The 24657-nt window shown below is 42.2% G+C and overlaps 1 protein-coding gene across 2 annotated transcripts in view; it reads left to right on the top strand.

Annotated features, from left to right (window-relative positions):
* drosha (drosha ribonuclease III) overlaps positions 1-24657 on the top strand; it is a 241172-nt gene that overhangs the window by 175417 nt on the left and 41098 nt on the right. For both annotated transcript variants that reach the window (XM_037544473.1, XM_037544472.1), the window contains 4 exons: positions 3939-4044; positions 14331-14472; positions 19874-19956; positions 22623-22726. In XM_037544473.1, the coding sequence (XP_037400370.1) occupies positions 3939-4044; positions 14331-14472; positions 19874-19956; positions 22623-22726 (435 nt within the window). The remainder of the gene's footprint in view (positions 1-3938; positions 4045-14330; positions 14473-19873; positions 19957-22622; positions 22727-24657) is intronic.

The following is a 24657-nucleotide window of genomic DNA, read 5'->3' as shown; positions in this document are numbered from 1 at the left end:
GTTTAGGTTTAACTCGCATCTAATATGTTGCCCTGCACCCTTGCATGAAGGGAAATTCCACCGATTATTAAAAATTCCTGCATAATTAAACTCTTAAGATTATAACAGTCATTCAGAGCGGTTTGATGTGAAATACTCCATTCTAAAGATTCCATTCACAGTGGTGCTGATACAGTTCAGTGTCTCTGAAAGCTCCCTATCGGAAAGCTGTTACATGAAGTGGCTCCAAGGATGCTGCCTGATTCCTATTCTTCACCGTTTTACAGTAGTTTTAGTCTGAAATGTGTTTTTCTTAAATCCGGTCATGGTGTATCCAGTTTTACCCCAAGAAAACTTCTCCAGATTCACCTTTCTTTTACCGTGATCAATATATTTGCACTCAGGAGGCGCATGCAGGTGCAGTGGCAGGTTTGGAAAAACGGAATAAAATGGCTATTTTTGCACTGCAGACATCATGACTCCTGGTTCCTGTTCCCACCACTGTGAAGGAATCTGTCCAGGGCTGACCAGGGTTGGTGGCCTCTGGTTTGGAGGATTGCTAACACAAACTGGGCATCAACAGAAGAGCTACAGTCTCTAACTGCAACACCTGCAACTTGGACGGGTTTCTAATTAAAAAAAAAAAGTATTATTTGTTAAAGGCTCATTTGCATATTGCAGCCTTCTGCACTAACAGCATTGCAGCATCCAATATTGCAATACCAGCTAACAAACGATACATCGTGTAGCTCTAACACACACACACACACACACACACACCCACCCACACACCTTGTGCCTTGGCAGAGTGCCAGCATACATCTCTGACTCTAATCTATAATTCTGTTTAATTAAAGAGCCTTGATGTTCTCTGCACCTACACCGTGTGTGTGTGTGTGTGTGTGTTGTATCTTCAGCCTCCCTGTCCTTCCTTGTGCAATTCCACATCACTCCATGTTCCCTTTGTACTTACTGTGTGTGTGTGTGTGTGTGTGTGTGTTGAATTATTTTTAAACAAACAAAAAGCTTTATCAAAGATATTTTAATTGAATATGTTTATATTTATTTAACCTTTACACACACTGACCAGCCATTATGACCACCGCCTTGTTTCTACACATTGTCCAGTTTATCAGCTCCACTTACTATATAGCTGCACTTTGTAGTTCTACAGTTACAGACTGTAGTCCATCTGTTTCTCTGATACTCTGTTACCCTGTTCTTCAGTGGTCAGGACCCCCATGGACCCTCACAGAGCAGGTACTATTTGGGTGGTGGATCATTCTCAGCACTGTATTAACACTGACATGATGGTGGTGTGTTAGTGTGTGTTGTGCTGGTACGAGTGGATCAGACACAGCAGTGCTGCTGGAGTTTTTAAACACTGTGTCCACTCACTGTCCACTCTATTAGACACTCCTACCTTGTCGGTCCATCTTGTGGATGTGTCGGTCGTCCTCTAGTCCTTCATCAGTAGTAACAAGACGCTGTTGGCTGGATATTTTGGTTGGTGGACTATTCTCAGTCCAGCAATGACACTGAGGTGTTTTGGTCCAGTAGCTTTGCAGTCCATGTTCTCTGAGATTACCTGACCACATGTCTGAAAAAATATTTTAACTTTGACCCGGGCTGCCCAAACATTGGCATACCCCAATGTACATTATTATTCACAAGTTTTAAACTGAGAAAATTATATTTAAAGCCATTTATTTATCTAATAGTGGAAATCTTTTTTTTTTTTTTTTAATAAAAACAAATATTAGATTACGTACAAGTAACAGTAATAAAAGTAGTGTTGTTTGTTTGTTTGTCAGCGTGTTTATTTAACCATTCCCAAACTTTCACTCATGGCAGCCCAGTATTATTTGTAGTCGTCACCCAGTACCTGGTTTGGCTAATCAGTGCGTCATTATGGTAAATAAAGTATGCTGGTGTTGGAACTTCATATAGCCGTGCGATGGCCGGGGCATCTGGGACTAATCTGGAACCAGATCTTCAGACTAGCTCAGAAGATTTCAACTACTTTTTCAAACTTCTTATAACTTTTTACTGTGTTCATGTTTATTTACATCTGTTCTGTTAATGATTTAACAAGCAAAACCACAATTATTACCGAGATGAATGGTTTTAAACTGTGGTCTTAGGTGCCTGAGACATTTACACTGTACTGTTTGCCTTTTAATGCAGTCTCTCAATACTTTAATCGGTGTCTTATTAAAATAAACTTAACGGCCTCACTTTATTTGGATAGTCCACTATTATCCCCTTATAACCCCCTTTATCGATGTTCAATCTACTAACAAACAATCTATTGAAACTCAGTTGATTCTAAGCAGTGGTGGGGTTAGAGTTAGGATTTGGACCAGGTGAGGGTTGGGTTTAGGTGTTGGGTTGAGATTAGGGTGAGGGTTAGGATTAGAGCAGGTTTAGAATTAAAGAAAATCACGGTCAGTTTAGTAGATATTTAGATGAATGCAACCTGAAAGTAATTTTGCATCGAAAGTGAAATAAAGTGTTATCAAATTAATATCTTGAAAGGAAAATAAAGAAAAATCCAGGAAACATAAAAATGATCAAGAATGAAGTTCTAATAAAATGAGTGTTAAGAATGAAACCGCCAGAATGGCATTATAATAAAATTTATATTCAGGATAAAATTTAAGTTGTCTTAACACACACATAGCATTCGTATCTAAAATAGAACTTTAATAACATGAATATGCAGAATGAATTCATAATAACCGAAAATGAATGTCTACAAAGAGGCTGTATGTTCCAGAATGAGGTTAACTCCTTAAAGTCCCAGGCTGATTACATACTAAGGCTTATTACTCAGTAACTACAGGGATTTCAATGCAAACTGGCTGAGCTGTTCTTAAGTTATAATGTGGGTACCACTTGAATCTCATTGGGTATATTTTGGTTTGTCCATCTGAATGTCGTTGACCAAATTGTAAGGCATATTATTCAGTGAAATAAATGTACATCTGTATTTTATTAATGAATTTATTTTAAAAGCTCCCCCATTAACAGAACGTGTGTTTTATGATCATACACATATTGCTATATGCTTACAATTCACTGCTGAAAGCCAAAAATCTTAGACGCTCCTTGTATTGTTTTATAAAACTAATTTTTACAGAGCAGATCGCTGAAGAGACGCCGTCTGTTTATAGTTTAGAGCCCAGATTTGGGGAAAAACGGGTCGACTTTCAGTAGAAAAACAAACTGAGTTCAGCTTCTTTTATTATAAGGGTTTAAAATGACATCACCGTCTATTAGACTGGAAAAAAGACAGTTCTAGCTCTCATACGACACCCACCTTCTGAATCTAGCTTATGAAATATGAAAGTTATGAAGAATATGACCGGTCAGTGAACCGGTGAACAGGTCAACGCCTTAAATGGCCTGGGCCCAAAGTTTAATTGCATCCATTAGTACCACTTTAGAATAAGATCAACCTTATCAACCATTTATGCATGATTTAATATTAGTGTGTTAATAGTTATTAGTTAGGTCATAAACACTTTAAATGCCATTAATAAGCTGTTATAATACATTAATAAATGCAATGGCGAAGACAAAATATGATCAGTAAAACATCAAAATCTGAGGTTTAACAGTACAAATGAATGTGGGTTAACCATTAAGCAAACAGACCACTATTGCCCTTTATTTACACATTTTAACAGCTCATAGTGATTTTAGGGTCTTTATGACCTAATTAATGATCACTAATCAACTCATTTTCAACTATGAACATCATGAACACTTTATAAGGGCAATCTTGGTTTAATATCCTGAAGGAGGTTATAATAATATGAAGGTGTAGGTAGAAGTCAACGTTAATGAGGTTATGATAGATGAATATACAAAATATGTTATAGTAATATTAATTTTATAGCACAGCATTTGTACAGTAACGGTCTGTGATGTTTTCCTATCTTGTCTTTCTTCAGAGGACATAACCAGAGGATGGAGTTTTTGGGAGATTCCATCATGCAGCTGGTGGCCACTGAGTATCTGTTCATTCACTTCCCTGACCACCACGAAGGACATCTGACGGTAAGAGTGTTTGTGTGTATGCGCATGCATCTATATGTAATTTCCTGTGTGTAATATATATGTTATTACATATGGGTCATATCATTATAATGATCATTTACAACCCCGATTCCAATGAAGTTGGGACGTTGTGTAAAACATGAATAAAAACAGGATACGATGATTTGCAAATCCTTTTCAACCTATATTCAACTGAATACACTACAAATACAAGATATTAAATGTTCAAACATCCATCCATCCATCCATCCATTTTCTAATGGATGGATAAATGTTCAAACAGATAAACTTTATTGTTTTTTGTAAATATTCACTCATTTTGAATTTGATGCCTGCAACATGTTCCAGAGAAGTTGGGACAGGGGCGTGTTTCCCACTGTGTTACATCACCTTTCCTTTTAACACTCAATAAGCATTTGGGAACTAAGGACACTGATTGTTGAAGCTTTGTAGGTGGAATTCTTTCCCATTCTTGCTTGATGTCCAGCTTCAGTTGCTCAGCAGTCCGGGGTCTCCGTTGTTGTATTTTGTGCTTCATAATGCTCCTCACATTTTCAATGGGAGACGGTCTGGACTGCAGGCAGGCCAGTCTAGTACCCGCACTCTTTTACTATGAAGCCACGATGTAACGGATTTTAATGCAGTGCCGCCTGAGGGGTCGAAGGTCACGGGCATTCAATGTTGGTTTTCTGCCTTGTCGCTTACCTGCAGAGATTTCTCCAGATTCTCTGAATCTTTAGATGATATTATGGACTGTAGATGATGAAATCCCTAAATTCCTTGCAGTTGCACGTTGAGAAACGTTGATCTTAAACTGTTGGACTATTTGCTCACGCAGTTGTTCACTAAGTGGTGAACCTCGCCCCGTCCTTGCTTGTGAACGACTGAGCCTTTCAGAGATGCTCCCTTTATACCCAATCATGACACTCACCTGTTTCCAATCAACCTCTTCACCTGTGGAATGTTCCAAACAGGTGTTTTTTGAGCATTCCTCAACTTTCCCAGTCTTTTGTTGCCCCTGTCCCAACTTCTTTGGAACATGTTACAGGCATCAAATTCAAAATGAGTGAATATTTGCAAAAAACAATAAAGTTTATCCCTTTGAACATTAAATATCTTGTCTTTGTAGTGAATTCAATTGAATATCGGTTGAAAAGGATTTGCAAATCATCGTATTCTGTTTTTATTTGTTTTACACAACGTCCCAACTTCATTGGAATCAGGGTTTTATGTGACCTGTAATATACGTGGTATGACCTTCTGTCCCGACACTGACTGTCTAAACACAAACGTCTTTCTGAGAGCAGATAGATCATCGGATGATGTAAACAATTTCCCAACATCATCTTCCTCCCCTTCATCCCCCACTTCACACACTGCTTTCATCTCTCCATCGTTCCCCAAGGAAGCATTTGTTTCATTTTTTACTTCGAGGTTTCCTGCTCTCTTCTCTGCTTCTTTCTTCTTTCTATTACGGAAGAATCTGTACCGCCAGAGAGGGAGAACAGGACACGATACAATCAGGCTGTTGTTGTAGTGCTATTGTGAAGAATGAGACGCAACATTGTTCACTCTTTGTCTTTGATAACGAGCTTTTTATGGCATCAGCTGGGGTTTGTACACTCAACGGAATAATTTGGTGAAAAATCTAATTTAGGTCTACAGTTTCCCCCCTAATCTCACATGCAGCTAATTAGCTAAGACATGTTTGGCCAGAAGTTTGCGTATTGAGGTTCACGAGGCTAATGTAGCTAACAGGAACTGCAGCTTTATACCCCATCAGTCAGTGTTATGCAAAGTGAATGCGTAAATTATTACACAGGCTTTGTTCACACAGCAGGTAAAAGTGGCCCAAATCCGATTATTTCTTCATATGTGACACTGATGTGTATCTGTGTGTCAGTGTGAACAGCAAAAATCCTTTGAATCTGACATTTTCGATTCTAATTCTAGACGCTTTCATATGTGGTGCTGAAATTCGATACGTATCTGATATGCGGTGATGCGACTCAGTCTGAACAGCCAGATCGGAATTCATGCCACTTTCACGTCAGTCCAATTCAATATTTGTCATATTTTCACGCTGCTGAGACCTCAAACATTGGACTCCTCCGAAACACCTCCATGTTAAAAGACGTTCCGAAAGAAATGTCCGAACGCAGCCGTAGGAGAACGAAGCTCCAGCATCAAAGAACAGTTAAAATAAACAAACCGAGGGCCCGAACCAAAGAAGTGACCGGGGCCGGATAACGTGCCCTTTTTAAAACTTGAACACACCGTGGGTGACGAGCCCAGCTGTCAGCCATCTGAACTTCATGATTGGCCTTTGCTGCAGCCTCACAGCAGTAAGTGTGAATCTCGCAGACTTTTCAGTTTGTTTCACCTCATACTCCTTAGCAGCATCACAGGAACAGAAACCGGGCTCAGCTGCATGTGTGAGGCAGGTATGTTGGTTTCCCATGCTGGAGGTACACTGGCTATCAAAACGGCTGCTACACAAAATCAACCAGCAGCTAAATAGCCCTCTAATGCAACAGACACATCTTGTTTTTGTTTTATAGATTGTAGGGGTGAATTAAAATGAAGTGGAACAACCTGCGCATTTGCACTCAAATCATTTGGCTCCTTCACCACTTCAGCAGTTCTTCATTCAGTAGCACTGTTATCTATCATTGGATTTTCAGCTAGTTTTAGTCCAGTTTTTAAGTGGGGCTGAACTATTATTTTCTTGTAAAAATGGAAAGTTGCCGTACTAAGACAAGAAAAACACGAGAAAAAGTATGATTTGGTCTGTAAAGCCTGAAAAAACCATTTAAAAGTCAGTTGCAATAGGTGGGATTTTGTGGACGTCTCACAGCCTCGAAACGAAGGTCTACCTTGATGTTTAGGTCTTAAATGCAAAATCAGTTTCATGTTGATGTAGATATGATGACAATATCGCAGTCATCAGATCCATGAGTTCTATGTAGAACCATTTCATGCTTGAATGGTTCTTTGCGTGGTGAAATGGTGCTTCAGACTGATTTAGAATATAAACCTTCTGGAAAGCTATGCAGCACCAAGAAAGGTTCTTCTGCTGTTACAAGCTTGACTTCAGAAGAGTAGCAGAACCCTTTCTGTGCTATATAGAACCATATAGCACCAAAAAGGGTTCTTCTGTTGTTACAAGCTTAACACTGTAAAAGTAGCAGAACAATTTCTGTGCTATAGAACCATCCATCCATCCATCCATCCATCCATCCATCCATCCATACATCATCTTCCGCTTCTCTATGGTTCGGGTCGCGGGGGCAGCATCTTAAGCAATGAGGCCCAGACCTCCCTTTCCCCAGCCATTTCCACCAGCTCTCCAAAGGGGATTCCGAGGTGCACCCAGGCCAACTGGGCGATATAGTCACGCCAGCGTGTCCTGGGTCTTCCCCGGGGTCTCCTCCCTGGTGGACTTGCCTGTGACACCTCCCGAGGGAGGCGTCCAGGAGGCATCCTAACCAGATGCCCGAACCACCTCAGTTGGCTCCTCTCGACGTGAAGAAGCAGCGGCTCTACTCCCGGGTGACCGAACTTCTCGCCCTATCTCTAAGGGAGAGTCCAGACACCCTGCGGAGGAAACTCATTTCAGCCACTTGTATTTGCGATCTTATTCTTTCGGTCATTACCCAAAGCTCATGACCACAGGTGAGGGTGGGAACGTAGATCGACCAGTAAATCGCCTTGCCTTATGGCTCAGCTCTTTCTTTACCACAACAGACCGGTAAAGAGCCCGCATCACTGCTGACCCAGCACCAATCCGCCTGTCGATCCCCCGCTCCCTTTTACCATCACTCGTGAACAAGACCCCGAGATACTTAACCTCCTCCACTTGAGGCAAGAGCCTATCCCTGACCCTGCTGAATATATATCTATCTCTCTCTCTCTCTCTCTCTCTCTCTCTCTCTCTCTCTCTCTATTGTCACAAGCTTGGCATTGTAAACTAAACCTTTAGTGTGTTATGTAGAACCATATACACCACGTTCTCCATCAGTCTGAAGAACCATTTAAGTATGAAATGATTTTATATAGAACTCATGGTTCTAAAAAGAACTGAATCTTTATTAAAGAACCGGTTTTGTGTGCAGAGCCCTGGCTCTCCAAAGCTTGTCAGACTTCACGCTTAGCTATAAATCAGCGCTTCTGTGGGCGGAGCCCGCAGAGGTCAGTTCGGAAACAGACCCCGTTAGCGTGGCACTGCGATGGAACCCTGGTGCTCTTTCTTACTGTAGCGTAAAGAGTCAGTTTGTCTAAGCGCATTATTCATGCCGTTTTTCCTCTCTGTGTCCTCGTGGACTGGCGTTCAGTGTCGCTTCAGAGTTCCTCTCTCTCCACTCCGCTCCTCTTTCCCTTCTCCCTTTTGGCAGCGCACCCAGCGGTCCTGGCTAAGAGGGGCTAAGTAAAAGCCATTTGCGGCTAGATTTTTATTCCAGTGGACGTCTGGCTCTCTCCGAGATGGAGGGGAAGTGACATCAGAAGTATAAAAGCCAACATTGACCCACAGGGAAATCATAGCTGAGTACCGTCTTATGGCCGATTGCTTTAGATCAGAAATGGAAAGCACTTATTCAACACGTGTGGTTACAGTGATGCTCCCTGTTAAAGGGGAATTCCACCCAAATCTCAACATTTAAGATGTAAACGAAGCCCTTCAGAGTGGTTTGATGTTAAATATGCTGTTACAGAGGTACTAGAGTTGGTCGCAGTGGTGGTGATAGGAACCAGACGTCTGAAGAGTTTGTGGGGACGGATTCATAAATCTGTTGATTCATAAACGAGGATTACCAGTGAGTTTTCTTGCTTGTATCATGTGAGGTGTTGCTGCTGGGTTACTTCATTTAAATATGACGGTAATGAGTCATAACGTGATACAATACTGCAAAAAATCACACCTACACCACCCTAACGGCCTTTTATCCTGGTAAGTGGCTTACATGGACTGAATTATAGTTTCTAACATGTTTGGTCACACATGCCAATCAACATCTTTCACTGCTCGGCAGATTAAACACTATATCGCTGCTCTTTGCTTCTCCATTTTTGCCATTTTTCCGTTTTGGACTAATTACGTTGTTTATAAATTTCATGATGAATGGACCAAAAGAAACGACCCAAAACGACTTGGAAAAACGTCCATTTACATTAAAAGTAAAGCATGTTTTTTCTTTCTCCTGCAAAGTTCCAGTTTTGGAGATATGAGGTTTTGATCTGACCGCAGCGATATCTGTTTGCACTGAACATCATGAAGAAAGTTAACTGCTGTTAGAGGAGTTAATACGGAGGATTTCAGATTGGGAAACTCTTGTAGTAAGAAATGCAAATGTTGGTGTTGCAGAGGAAGATTTCATTTACAGATTCCTCTCACGTTTTCACCTGGCACTGTACTTATAACAGCTTCGTGTTCCTGTGACAGATTCCGCTTGGTGAACCCTCCTCCTGTGTGTGGAAAGTAGGTTTAGCCTGTAATCCAAAGAAATGAAGAGTAATTTGATTCTAATGTTGAGATTCTAATTATGATTGCATGGATTTTTTTTTTTTGGATAGCAGTTTCAATTTTTAATAGCATTTTTTAAATTTACGACGTCAATGTACAGGTGAAAATGATTGTTTAGTAGTAAAAAAAAAAGTCATTTCTTACTAGTCAGAACTGAATTTATACTAGTCCATATTGAACTAGTTGCAAACGTAATTTCTGAAATTAAGGAAAATAGAAAATAAAAGCTAAAACGGTAATTAAAATATCAGGTTAGTTTCATTGTTAATTATACTTCAAAAAATTGCCACCTGCCCAAAATGACATCATATTTTCTTAGACCAACATTTTCTTATAAAGAAATTTTTTTTTTTTGGATATAAAGTGAAATTGTTTGCAGTGCCTGTCCGCCGGGGCTCCCACTAATATGTGGGTGCTTTCGCTTTCACATTCTTTTATTTTTGTCCTGACTTTTATCAGTCGACAGCAGTTTGTGTTCCACTTGCTACTGCGAATATATCGCTGCTGTTGGACCAAAACCTCGTATCGTATCATAAAAGGATAACTTTACAGGAGAAGCAAAAAACATACTTTACTTTTAATGTAAGTCAATGGAACCAGAATTTTTTCCAAGTCATTTTGGGCCATTTTCTTTAGTCACTTCATTGTGAAATTTACATACAGTGTAAAGACCAACAGGCACTGTCTACCTGTCAAAACCTGAAAAAGTGGAGATACGAGCGGTGATGTCTTCCACAATCGTCTCTTGTATCTTTTATTGTTTTGTTTTGTTTTTTAAGCCTCTTTACAGAACAATTTAGTGTTATTTGTCAGCACATCTTTTCTTAATCTTCGTAGGTCTGGTTCTGAGAATTCAGCTTCTCTGTGTTTCTTTGTTTTCCTTCCCAACCCCCTCTCTCTCTATCTCTTATTCATTAAGGCAGCTAAACAGCTTTACTTGGGGTGATAACATTTCTGACCTCAGTTGCATGTGGATTTTGATTGGCTCTTGCTTCGGACACAGCAGAAAATACAGCAGTTAAAAAGATACTGGTGCACTAATCTCCACAACTATATGAATCACTTATGTTTATCATGTTGCATAGTTTGCATGGAGTAGCGCTGTTACCCCTGAGTGTTATAATTCTGGCCCAAAGCCTCTAAAGGTTATTACAAGTAATGGTTACAGATACGCTGTTTAACATCTGAGGCACTGAGTGTGTTTACATGCACTTAATAATCTGATTACAATTGAATTCCTGCAGTTATCTGATTATATAAAAATGCTCATGTAAACAGCATACACTCATTTCTTAGATTGGAGGAAGGTCTAGAAATCTGATTAGGAAATCCGATAACGAGGCTGGATTTGAGCTCAGTAGTCAGATTCCTCAGTGCATGTGAACTCTTACTCTGATTTCTTTCTGATTTCTCAGTCTGCACGTGCTCGATAACAGACCAGAAATAAGCATTGGTAGCAGTACTGCCATTAGGCTGCCGCAGAACACTTTTGGAGCGACACTGAAACAGACTACATGTTTGATGAAACAAAGGATTTAAATATTCTTCATCTTCTAGACGATGTATGTATAAATTTTCATTAAAAAAAAAAAAGCTGTGGCATGTAATTTGAGTTTTACATTACATTTATGTCACATCTTCTTCTGTTATGAAGCAGAATTCTGATAACTGTCTGACTCAGTTAATTATCTGAATAATCAAGTGCATGTAAACATGTTGATCGGATTACTGACAGTCTGATTTTCTGCATTCGTCTGATTATTCAAATGCTCATGTAAACAGCACACTCTGATTGCTTAGATCAGAGGAAGGTCTAGAAGTCAGATTAAGAAATCTGATGACTTTTAGTAGCTCAGTCATCAGATTTCAGATCTCAGTGCATGTAAACTCTTACTCTGATTTCTTTTAGAGTTCTCAGTCTGTGCATGTGCGATGACAGACCAGGAATAAGTAAGCAGTGTTGCCAGCAAAACACATTTGGAGCGACATAATGAAGGACTTAAATATTCTGGCCTAAAATGAATGTTAAAAAAATAATTGAATTTAGAGAGGTCATGCAGGCAGCTCAACTGAAGGTAAAGGACCCAAAGAAAAGTAATTTTTCAGATGAAAATTTTAGCATTGCATATAAAAACGCAGAAGACGTGTAGGTGGTTAGAAGACGCGTAGGTGGTTAGAAGACGCGTAGGTGGTTAGAAGACGCGTAGGTGGTTGGAAGACGCGTAGGTGGTTAGAAGACGCGTAGGTGGTTAGAAGACGCGTAGGTGGTTGGAAGACGCGTAGGTGGTTGGAAGACGCGTAGGTGGTTGGAAGACGCGTAGGTGGTTAGAAGACGCGTAGGTGGTTAGAAGACGCGTAGGTGGTTGGAAGACGCGTAGGTGGTTGGAAGACGCGTAGGTGGTTGGAAGACGCGTAGGTGGTTGGAAGACGCGTAGGTGGTTGGAAGACGCGTAGGTGGTTAGAAGACGCGTAGGTGGTTGGAAGACGCGTAGGTGGTTGGAAGACGCGTAGGTGGTTGGAAGACGCGTAGGTGGTTGGAAGACGCGTAGGTGGTTAGAAGACGCGTAGGTGGTTAGAAGACCAGTAGTTCTGGATAGTAAATTAAACGACATAGACTTTGTGACCCCCCGTTCCCATCACCACCGCTATAAAGAAATCAGTCTGCAATGTACTTTCTCATATCAAACCAGCCCGCAGGAGTGTTTACATCTCAACCACTGAATTATGCACAAACTTTGTAAAGTTGGTGGAATTCCCCTCTGCGGCTTGTGCAGCCATTCTAGCTTTTTCCTCATTCCTAGAGAGAGCTTTTTTTTAAATTACAGAAATACATTTTCATTTGTATGAATCCAATATTTAGTAGTATAGTGTTGCAAAAAGGATGCAGTTCGCTAAAACATTTAGCATGGCCTCTTCAATCTCTAACTCCAGTCCATTTCTGGCAGTTCACTGAACATTTCACTTCTTTTATGACATTTTGATTCTGTAAGTGTTTTGAATGTTAGTTGTGTTGCCTTTAACCCACTTTAGTGCTTGTAGTGAGTTGGTGCATGCGTGCAGACTCAGCCTGACTTATAGACTAAAAGGTGGGAGCACAGAAAATCCATATTTCAGTAAAAGTACTGCAGCTGTTGTGATATTTCACCTCAGTACAGACCTCATATCCTAGGATCCTATCTCTTCCCCTCATGTCCACGTATAACGTTTGTAGGTTTAGGCACCAAAAACAGTCATCGTCCATTTTTACACGACGTCTGTTTATGACCTGTTTTTATTGCTGCCCTTTTAAGACTGATTCATGCACAACTTTGAACACCTCCAGTCACATTTAGTTGGTTTGTGAAGATAACACCTGCAACCTTAAATATGACAGTTATCTGCAAGTTTTACTGCATAATAACGGTTTATTTACAGAGTTAAACTAGAGACATTATATATGAGGAGACGGGTCACATGGAAAAGCTTGTAACGCTCATCACTGCCTCTGTTGACTGAGAAAGTCCCGCCCTCCAATAAAATGAGCCAATCAACTTTCCCCTCCTCATGCTTTTTTGGTCCCCTTTTTAATAGTCAGGACCCCTACAGGACCACCACAGAACCAGTATGATTTGGGTGGTGGAACATTCTCAGCACTGCGGTGAAACTGCCATGGTGGTAGTGTGTTAGTGGTACCTGCTGGTACGAGTTGATCAGAAACAAGAGTTTTTAAACACTGTGTCCACTCACTGTCCACTCTGTTAGACATTCCTACCTTGTTGGCTCTTGTAGATGTAAAGTCAGAGACGGTAGCTCTCCTGCTGCCGCACAGTTTATGTTGGTCATCCCCTAGTCCTTCATCAGTGGTCACACGATGCTGCCCACAGGACGCTGTTGGCTGGGTATTTTTGGTTGGTGGACTATTCTCAGTCCAGCAGCGACAATGAGGTGTTTAAAAACTCCAGCAGCACTGCTGTGTCTGATCCACTCGTACCAGCACAACACACACTGACACACCACCACCACGTCACTGTAGTGCTGAGAATGATCCACCACCCAAATAGTTCCTACTCCGTGGTGCTCCTGTGGGGGCTCATTGTTGGAGTCCCAACATTTCACCCAGAGAGCCGGTTGTGTCCTAGTTAATCTCATAATAGAGCTACAGGGAAAAATATTGTATTTGATTAGATTAATCAAGCCTATATTCTGCTAGTCAGTAAGAGATGATGAATGGTTTTATAATAATAATTAAAGTAGCTAAGTTGAGCTCTTAATCAGAATTAGGGTGCATCGGTCATGGATGGCTGATTCCAGTTTCTTGTCAGAAAAAAAGGTGCAGCAGGATGTGGCAATATGGCCTCTGGTTTAACCTGAAGCTCACGGTGAAGGCTAAATGAATGCATAAAACATTCCAGCCTGTCATTTAAAATGAATAATTGAGAAATTGTCTGTTTAAATGACATGAATCTATTAAAGTGCTTCTTTGAAAGTAAGAGGTAAGAGGCTACTTACCAGAGTTGTGCATAATTATTCTGCAACAGTTGAGTACAGGTCTAGCAGCGGCGCTCGAATACAGCACGCTTTCCTGACTCCCGGTATATTTTATATCATAAAACTGCAACACAGACCAGCCGAAATCAAAATAATTAATTGGCTGGTTGCCGCTTTTTGGAGCCTGCTGATTCCTGTCCTGGCAGATGCCAGTCATGCATCACTAATTGGAATAAAGTCAAGTCAGGTAAAATTCTCATGCATTATAATGAAAGGAGTTGATTGCTGTGTTCCACAGCTGTTGCGGAGCTCGTTGGTGAACAACAGGACGCAGGCTAAGGTGGCAGAAGAACTGGGCATGCAGGAGTACGCCATCAGCAACGACAAAACCAAGCGGCCTGTGGCTCTGCGGACCAAAACGCTAGCTGACTTGCTGGAGTGTGAGTATATGTTTGCACCTTGTGTGGGGTTTTTTAGATGAGGTCAGGCAGGAGGCTCCATGGACCATGATGTTTGCAGATGACATTGTAATCTGTGGTGAGAGTAGAGAGCAGGTGGAAGAGAATCTGGAGAGGTGGAGGTTTGCACTGGAGAGGGGAGGAATGAAGGTCAGTAGAGACAAGACGGAATACATGTGTGTGAATGAGAGGGAGGCAGGTGGAAAGGTGGATGACTTCAAATATCTTGGGTCAACCATCCAGAGCAATGGACAGTGTAGAAAAGAGGTGAAGAAGAGGGTGCAGGCAGGATGGAGTGGGTGGAGACAGGTGTCAGGGCTGATGTGTGACAGAAGGATAGCAGCAAGAGAGAAAGGGAAGATCTACAAGACAGTAGTGCGTCCTGCTATGATGTCTGGTTTGGAGACTGTGGCTCTGTCTAAAAGACAGGAGGCTGAGCTGGAGGTGGCGGAGATGAAGATGTGAGATTTTCGTTGGGGGTGACGAGGCTGGACAAGATTAGAAATGAGCAGATCAGAGGGACAGGGAAGGTGGAGCAGTTTGGAGATAAAGCCAGAGAGGCCAGGCTGAGATGGTTTGGACATGTGTTGAGGAGGAATAGTGGATATGTTGGTCAAAGAATGTTGGAGATGGAGCTGCCGGGTAGAAGGAGAAGAGGTAGACCTCAGAGAAGGTTTATGGATGTAGTGAAGGTGGACATGGAGATGATTGGTGTGAAAGTAGAGGAGGCAGTGGATAGGGCAAGATGGAGGCAGATGATCCGCTGTGGCGACCCCTAAAGGGAGCAGCCGAGAGAAGAAGAAGAAGAGGTTTTTTTTAACTCTGTTAAAAGGCTCCTTATGACCTTTTATGTTAACAAGTTTGAAGGTCAGGTTTAGGTTTTAACATTTATTGAGTGCTAGATTCCCTCACGGTCACTTTATTAGAAATTTTATTTCTGCGTGTGTCTGGGGTGTAGCTATGGGGGGAGCCTGGGGGGACCTAGGCCCCTTCAGTTGGAAGCCAGGCCCCCCCTGTAGCTATGCCCCAGGTAAAAAAGAAGGGGGGAAAAGGAAAGTGCTCCAATGCCAGTGAAATGATTGCATCATGTAATTCATCTACATTCTTATAATACAATATAAACCCAAAGGTGGTGAGTTCTTGCATCTTTTTTTGCCCACTCTAAAAAAACAAAAACAAAACACAAGTGCTCTCCTTTGATGACCACTGTCTTCTGTGGTGGCCATGCCAAACGTTTACACAGCTGCATTCTGTTGCAGTTTAACCACAACTGTACAATAGGACACAGAGCAAGTTGTTGGTTTGTTTGTTTGTTTTACTGTACACATGTAAACGAAGACTATTACATGAGTACTTAAGGTTTTAACGTTGAATGGAATCCACAAGGCCAGGGGTCGGCATCATGAGGCTACCCTGTTGCGGCTCCACAGCAGAGTATAATAAAATTTGCAGTAAAATAAAACTCTGCTGTTCGTTTCAACACAGCGTTAAAAATAAATGGTCTTAAACACTGGAATTAAGGCAGCCTGTAACTGCTAATTCACCCATTAACCCTGAAAATTGGCGCCCAGACTGCTGATTACCATAGCATCACAGACAAGTCTCGCCTAGCTTTTCGCTAACGAAAAAAGCAAAGAGAAAGATGAAAGACGAACATCGATAATTTGGAGATGAATGGATTCATTTGCGTTTATAGTCGCTCCAGCTGGTCGTCTGATACGTTTAACCTGCAGCGAGAAACTGTCGAACGATGAAGTCGTAAAGCTGTAGTCAGATTCCCAGCATCCTGTTCCACCTTAAATGGCGAAGCATTCTGGCGTTTCAAGCACCATTTAAGGTGGAATGGGAAAATTTGCACAAGAAGCTGAACTGAAAAGTTTCCTGTTGGAGCTAAAGCTTTATTTATATTGGATTTGTTAGCCTTTACAAACACATTAGCACCTATTAAGACATATTTACAGTCAATATGGTAAAATGCTCATACAATGTTGTGAGTCCCAAGGTTTGATTTTTATTGAAAGGACAAAATGGTAATTATTTCTGTAAGAGCTTTCTGTGATGATGTTTTTAGAGGCATTAAACTCTTCAGACGTCCGGTTCCATTCACCACCGCTGTGAACAGTTCTGACTCTGAACGCTTCTCTAGAATGGAGCAGTTAACATCAGACCAATATGAATGACCTTGTTTAGACCTTAACAACATAATTCTGCAGAAATAAAAATAAATCAGTGGAATTCTGCTTTAATTTAATTACATCATACAGAAACATTTCTGTGTGCTTCCCAGGAAGAAATGAAACACGCAGCCACTTCCATTTCCTCACGCATAGATATTTCACACACACACTTACTGACCAGCCCACAGGGTCCTGAGACGCACACACACTCTTTTCATCTCACATTACTCCTGAAATGCCAGAGACCACCGCAGAAATAAGGCAGGGTGAGCGGAGGGGTATGTGTGGAGGGGTGAGGCTGTGCGAGTCCAGCGGAAAGGCTGCGATGCCCTGGAGCTACAGCGCTGTGAGAAAAATGACATCTCTCCCACTCGACCTGAATATTTCAGCGAGCGGACGCCTTCGAAGGAAAAAAAGAGAAAGGGGAGGGGGAAAGAGAGATGGCTGACATATGGACATGACACCAACGACAAATGCGTTTAGTCTCCTTTGTGGAGGCCCGTGCTCAGAGGGAGAGGGTGAGAATGAGTCGAAGAGACAAGAGGCTGCTGTTCTCCAGGGTTCGCATGCAGATGTGAAGGAGTGTTCTCAAAACACAGAGTTACCAGGAATAAAAGAAAGATTCAGTTTAATATCATCTTCAAGATTTCAGCATGAAAAAAATACTCGGTTTGACTGAACAAGACAAAATTGTTTTAAATTTGCTGTTTACATAGTATGTTCTTACTTAATTCATGGCCTAAAATAGGTGTAAACTGGGATTTCTATTAAAGTGGCCAGTGAGTGGAAGTGTAATGGAGTGTTTTTTAATAAAGTGGTCAGTGGGTGGATGTATAAGGGTGGGGTATCAAATCGAAGCGGGCAGTGAGTGGAAGTATAAGGGAGGGGTTTCTAACAAAGTGGCCAGTGAGTGGAAGTATAAGGGTGGGGTTTCTAATAAAGTGGCCAGTGGGTGGAAGTATAAGGGTGGGGTTTCTAATAAAGTGGCCAGTGGGTGGAAGTATAAGGGTGGGGTTTCTAATAAAGTGGCCAGTGGGTGGAAGTATAAGGGTGGGGTTTCTAATAAAGTGGCCAGTGGGTGGAAGTATAAGGCTGATGTTTCTAATAAAATGGCCAGTGAGTGGAAGTGTAAGGGTGGGGTTTCTAATAAAGTGGCCAGTGGGTGGAAGTATAAGGGTGGGGTTTCTAATAAAGTGGCCAGTGAGTGGAAGTATAAGGGTGGGGTTTCTAATAAAGTGGCCAGTGGGTGGAAGTATAAGGGTGGGGTTTCTAATAAAGTGGCCAGTGGGTGGAAGTATAAGGGTGGGGTTTCTAATAAAGTGGCCAGTGAATGGAAGTATAAGGCTGATGTTTCTAATAAAGTGGCCAGTGAGTGGAAGTATAAGGGTGGGGTTTCTAATAAAGTGGCCAGTGAGTGGAAGTATAAGGCAGGGGTTTCTAATAAAGTGGCCAGTGGGTGGAAGTATAAGGGTGGGGTTTCTAATAAAATGGCCAGTGGGTGGAAGGATAAGGGTGGGGTTTCTAATAAAGTGGCCAGTGAGTGGAAGTATAAGGGTGGGGTTTCTAATAAAGTGGCCAGTGGGTGGAAGTATAAGGGTGGGGTTTCTAATAAAGTGGCCAGTGAGTGGAAGTATAAGGGTGGGGTTTCTAATAAAGTGGCCAGTGGGTGGAAGTATAAGGGTGGGGTTTCTAATAAAGTGGCCAGTGGGTGGAAGGATAAGGGAGGTGTTTCTAATAAAGTGGCCAGTGAGTGGAAGTATAAGGGTGGGGTTTCTAATAAAGTGGCCAGTGCGTGGAAGGATAAGGGTGGGGTTTCTAATAAAGTGGCCAGTGAGTGGAAGTATAAGGGTGGGGTTTCTAATAAAGTGGCCAGTGAGCGGAAGTATAAGGGTGGGGTTTCTAATAAAGTGGCCAGTGAGCGGAAGTATAAGGGTGGGGTTTCTAATAAAGTGGCCAGTGAGTGGAAGTATAAGGGTGGGGTTTCTACTAAAGTGGCCAGTGAGTGGAAGTATAAGGCAGGGGTTTCTAATCAAGTGGCCAGTGAGTGGAAGTATAAGGCAGGGGTTTCTAATAAAGTGGCCAGTGAGTGGAAGTATAAGGGTGGGGTTTCTAATAAAGTGGCCAGTGAGTGGAAGTATAAGGGTGGGGTTTCTAATAAAGTGGCCAGTGAGTGGAAGTATAAGGCAGGGGTTTCTAATAAAGTGGCCAGTGAGTGGAAGTATAAGGGTGGGGTTTCTAATAAAGTGGCCAGTGAGTGGAAGTATAAGGGTGGGGTTTCTAATAAAGTGGCCAGTGGGTGGAAGTATAAGGGTGGGGTTTCTAATAAAGTGGCCAGTGGGTGGAAGGATAAGGGTGGGGTTTCTAATAAAGTGGCCAGTGAGAGGAAGTATAAGGGTGGGGTTTCTAATAAAGTGGCCAGTGGGTGGAAGTATAAGGGTGGGGTTTCTAATAAAGTGGCCAGTGAGAGGAAGTATAAGGCAGGGGTTTCTAATAAAGTGGCCAGTGAGTGGAAGTATAAGGGTGGGGTTTCTAATAAAGTGGCCAGTGGGTGGAAGGATAAGGGAGGTGTTTCTAATAAAGTGGCCAGTGAGTGGAAGTATAAGGGTGGGGTTTCTAATAAAGTGGCCAGTGGGTGGAAGGATAAGGGTGGGGTTTCTAATAAAGTGGCCAGTGAGTGGAAGTATAAGGGTGGGGTTTCTAATAAAGTGGCCAGTGGGTGGAAGGATAAGGGAGGTGTTTCTAATAAAGTGGCCAGTGAGTGGAAGTATAAGGGTGGGGTTTCTAATAAAGTGGCCAGTGGGTGGAAGGATAAGGGTGGGGTTTCTAATAAAGTGGCCAGTGGGTGGAAGTATAAGGGTGGGGTTTCTAATAAAGTGGCCAGTGGGTGGAAGGATAAGGAAGGGGTTTCTAATAAAGTGGCCAGTGGGTGGAAGGATAAGGGTGGGGTTTCTAATAAAGTGGCCAGTGGGTGGAAGTATAAGTGTGGGGTTTCTAATAAAGTGGCCAGTGAGAGGAAGTATAAGGCAGGGGTTTCTAATAAAGTGGCCAGTGGGTGGAAGGATAAGGCAGGGGTTTCTAATAAAGTGGCCAGTGGGTGGAAGGATAAGGGTGCTATTTCTGAAAAAAAAAAAACAGGTGAGGGTACGACTGTCTGCTGTGTTTAATTCCAAAAATGAGCTCATCTTTTTTCTTTTCTGTTTCCACAGCTTTCATCGCGGCACTTTATATAGACAAAGACCTCGAGTTTGTTCACACTTTCATGAACGTCTGCTTCTTTCCACGTCTGAAGGTATGTTCATTCACACCCAGAGAGAAAAAAAATCATACCTGCTTTGCCATAATTTATCATCACATATTGATTTAACACATTAAGATAACGCCTTAATAGCTAATCCTGCTATGTTTAGCAGGCACTTAACCGGCGCTACGCGCTAGGGTTAAATAAGGAATGTTTAAAATGAAGCGTCAATATCAGCGCTCTTGTTTTAGCATCATTATTGGAAGAGATCTTGCTTCAGCCCTTGCGCTCGGCGCCGCTGCGAGTAAAGGAGCTATTTGGGGGATTATTTATTCTCTTGGCAATCAATCAAGGACATGCTAGTTAGCTCCAACAGCAGGCCTGTGCTATCTTTGACTAGAGAAAAGGAGTGATTCCTTCCAGTTCTTCTTCCCTGCTTAAGTGGCACTCGCTCAGCCTCATTATATTTCTCTTAAAGCCTTTCAGTCCCGTGGCGGGAAAACCCGGTACCCGTCAGAAAGCCGGGACAGTTCTTTAACAAACGGCGCTGGTGACTAGCGAGCCGTCACTGAAGTTAGCGTGGCGTTTTGAAAGGAGGTGACAGTTGGAGAGGGGGTTTCTTTTCTTTTCTCCTTTTAGTCTGGCCTGGATTTACATTTGTTCTCATCCGCCGTCTCGCTCGCTCACACACTCTCTCACGTCCACACACACACACACTCCCGTGATCCACCATGCTAATTGCTGGCGAGGCTAACGTCTCTGGAGGGAAGGAGGGAAGCAAGGGACGGCACCGTGGCCCCGATTTCCATTTGCGAGAGGAAAAAAGGTCCAGAGACGCCCCATGTCCACCGCACCGCCTGAAAAATTGAGATTTTTATCTTCTTTTTACTTTCCTCCAGCTCTTTTGGGTTGTTGTGGGTGTTGGAAAAAAAAAAAAAAAAAAAAGAAGGTCAGCTTTCACAAACTTCCCCTTCTCCTGCTCCGTTCACAAACGATGGGAGTGCGGTTTGGAAATAGGAATGAAAAAGCAGAACAAGCTTGAAAGGGGGCTGACGTTTGGTGGTTGAAGTTGGAAATTAGGAGAAATGGATGGAGGAGGATGGGAGAGAGACTGACTCTTGATTTTGGAGTGCAGAATGAAACAGCTGAGAGAGAGAGAGAGAGAGAGAGAGAGAGAGAGAGAGGTGGGGATGGTGTAACCTAAAGAAAGGCTTCCCGCAGTAGACAAGATGCGAAGGAAAAGAATGGAGGAAAGGCAAATAGGAGAGTAGATGGTGAAAGTTGTTATGAACCTGAAAAGGCAAAGCAGAATTGGGTTGGTGGTCAGATAAATGAATGAAATAAAAAAGAATAATGATTATTATTAGGGCTGTTGAAGAGGGGATGACTTGTTAATGTCCCCATTTCTTTTAATGCTATTAATACAATTTCCTTGTTTTGCTTTTTAAACCGTCCACAGTCGCGCAGGCTAAACCAGCTGCAGCGCATTGTGTGTAGCAGTGATGGAGTTCATGACTGTAGCTCTCTCATTCAAATACAGCTGATAGACTTTTTTGAGGCAGCTGTGGGCTGGAGGTTAGGGAACTGGCCCTGTGACCAGAAGGTCGCCGGTTTGATCCCCAGGGCCGACAGTCCGTGACTGAGGTGTCCTTGAGCAAGACACCTAACCCCCAACTGCTCCCTGGGCGCCGTGGATAGGGCTGCCCACCGCTCCGGCCAAGTGTGCTCACTGCCCCTTAGTGTGTGTGTGTGCTCACTTGTGTGTCTGTGGTGTTTCACTTCACAGATGGGTTAAATGCAGAGGTGGAATTTCCCCGTTTGTGGGATTAATAAAGTATCATTTAATTAAAGTGATACCTTCAGTGCTTTGGACGGACTACACTGGGCAGTGCTAGTGGGAGACCTGTGGATAGATCAGCAGTCCACAGTCCAGGCTGAAGCCCTGTGATGGAGTCTGTGATTGTAGCTCTTAAAATGACACCTGCATTTTTCCCCACAGTTACTGCTGCTGTTTTCTCTTTTTAATTTCTCTGTTATGGTGAATTGTACAGCACTTCGAGCTGCGTTTTGGGTGGATGAAGGGTGCTGTACACAGCCGTACACACATGTTTTAGCTCCCTGGTCAAATTGCAAGTTTTTAGAGATCTACTACAGTAAAAAGTTGAGATCAAGTAAACTTGGCTCTAATGTTCAGACACTCCCCTCATCATGACATGGACCAGCCGTATGTCTGGAGAAGTGAAGTTTATTCGTTTGCAAATCCAGATGGAGATAAAGATGAATCCAAGAATCTGAGAGATGGAGAGGTTTTTTGGTGGCGAGGTTTGGGGAGGGGGTTAGCAGTGAAGCTGTTGGCATGGAGGCACTCCTCTTTTAGGAAAAGAATTGGAACAGACAGTTATACGCTCAAAGTCTCCATTTTGCTCTCTGGGCCGAGTGCATTTGTGTTAATGGAAGTGCTTTTAGAAGAAGTGTCCTCGGAGAGTGAGAGAGAGAGAGCGACTGAGAGAGGGAGAGTGTATCAATGCTACACACCTGGGAGACTTATTTCTGGCCCCGATCTCCGTTTTTGTCTTAAGTAGCCCCGTGATTTGTTCCAAGCACTGAAAGTAAGTATAAGATAGAGAGTGCTGGAAAGAAGCAGAAGTGGAGTGAGGCTTTGATGATTTATTCAGATGATTTATTGTTTTTTTTTTGTGTGTGATTTTGTTTTGCAGGAGTTTATCTTGAATCAGGACTGGAACGATCCCAAATCTCAGCTCCAGCAGTGCTGTCTCACGCTGAGGACGGAGGGCAAGGAGCCAGACATCCCTCTATACAAGTACATACTTCTCTCCTTTGTGCTCTTTCTCATGTGCCTGTATAAAAATGTTCTATGACGATATTTACCTATTCCGGGGGAAGGTAACATGCAGCTCTTTTTACTGCCTTGTTGAGGCTCCACAGCAGAATTAGATGTGTAGGTAAAAATAAAATAATTTTCCTTTGCAGTGAAATAAAGCTCTGCTGATAGTTCAACACAGTTTTAACAGTACATTCTCTTAAACCCTGGAGTTATTATAGCCTACAACTGCTAATTCACCCTTTAACCTTGAAGGTTGGCATGCAGGCTGCTGGTCACCATAGCAATGCAGATTACAATCTTGCCTAGCTGGTAGTTAACAGAAAGACAGAAAGATTTAAGATGAACAACATTAATTTGGAGACACATTTGCATTTATAATCACTCTAGCTGGTTTCCCGATACATTTAATCTACAGCAGGAAACTATCACTAAAACACTAAAAAGTTTCGGGTAGCACTTTACTCTAGGATGCTGTTCATAAGGCTATATGACACATACATAAGCTTATCTTGACAACTGACATAACCCTACATAAATGTTTAGAAATACTTATTCCAGTAGGCGTCATTCGCTATAAAGGTTACGTTTGCCGATTTTCATCAACGTTAGCTAAAGTAGCCTTTATGACGGATGACATCTGTCGGAATAAGCATTTATAAACAGTTATGTTAGGGTTATGTCAGTTGCCATTGTAAGCTTACATAGATCTCATGTGGTCTTATGAACAGCACCCCACAGTAAAGTGTTACCAAGTTTCGAAGCTCCGGTCAGTTTGCTGTTCGAATTTTCTCATTCCACCTTAAATGGTGCAGCAGTACATTCTGGCCTCCTGCATCATTTAAGGTGGAACAGGAAAATTCGAACAAGAAGCTGATCAATGAGAAGCAACTTCAGCCTCATGAAAAGTCAAACATCAAGAGACATTTTACAAGAGAATATTCTACTTTTGAAGAAAAGTTTCCTGCCAGAGATGTGAGAAAAGTGGCCACAGCTGAGCTAAAGCTGAAAGCAGATCATGATATTATCACAATAGTGTGTTTCAGTTCTGACAAAGTTCATACTGAGGATGATCTTCAACCGATGTACCACCCACTGCTGGAATGAAGAGTGGGGGAATGGGGTAATAAGTAAGGGAATAAGGTAATGGAGAAGTGGAGGAGTGAAGCTAGTAGGGAATAAAGATGCAAGGTGGTGACAGAGGGAGTGAAAAAATGACTAGTGAAGAAGGGAGTAAGGGAAAGAGGTGAGAAGAAGTGGAAGCGTGAAGGAGGGTGGCAGTGATGGAGAAAGTAAAGAAGTGTGTTTTTCTTTCTGTTTGTCAGTAGGAGATAAGAAAGAGAGGCTCCGCCAGTGTGAAAGAACATTACGAAAATGGTCAGCCTTTTTTTTCCTCCCCTTCTCTTTCTGTTGACCTTGACCATCCTCCTTTTTTAGAGCCTTTTTGTGCAACGGCACACGAGCACCACTAATTCTGATGAAGAAATACGTTTATCGAAGGCTTACTTTGGAGAAGAGGTCAGGAAAGCGAGTGTCATTTGAAAAATTTGTCCCTGGATGAAATGTACAAGGTCCCCTGGCAACTGGAACAAAAGGGAAAGAAATAATCAGAAGTATTTCTGAGGCACTTGGAGGCACTAAATCTGTCAGAAATGAAATGCTTCTTCAAAGGTTCGGTGGATGTGTTTAGCACACTTCGTCAGGTGGTCAGCAAATGAAGTTTGAAGGCAGCTTCAAGTCATAATAGAGAGAATAATGATAAAGAGAATAATTTGAGCTTTTTTTTATCACAAGTTCAGTACCAGAGTACAAAACGTACCACTGAATAAATACCTTTGTGTTACTGCTCAGTTATTGCTAAAAAGCTAGAAACAGTGCTCATCTTTTCAGCATTGAAACGTGTATGAGGA

The sequence above is a fragment of the Pygocentrus nattereri genome, chromosome 13 (assembly GCF_015220715.1).
Source record: "Pygocentrus nattereri isolate fPygNat1 chromosome 13, fPygNat1.pri, whole genome shotgun sequence".
In the NCBI taxonomy this organism is placed as follows: domain Eukaryota; kingdom Metazoa; phylum Chordata; class Actinopteri; order Characiformes; family Serrasalmidae; genus Pygocentrus; species Pygocentrus nattereri.
The sequence above is the reverse complement of the archived record's forward strand: the minus strand, read 5'-3'. Positions and strand labels throughout refer to the sequence as shown.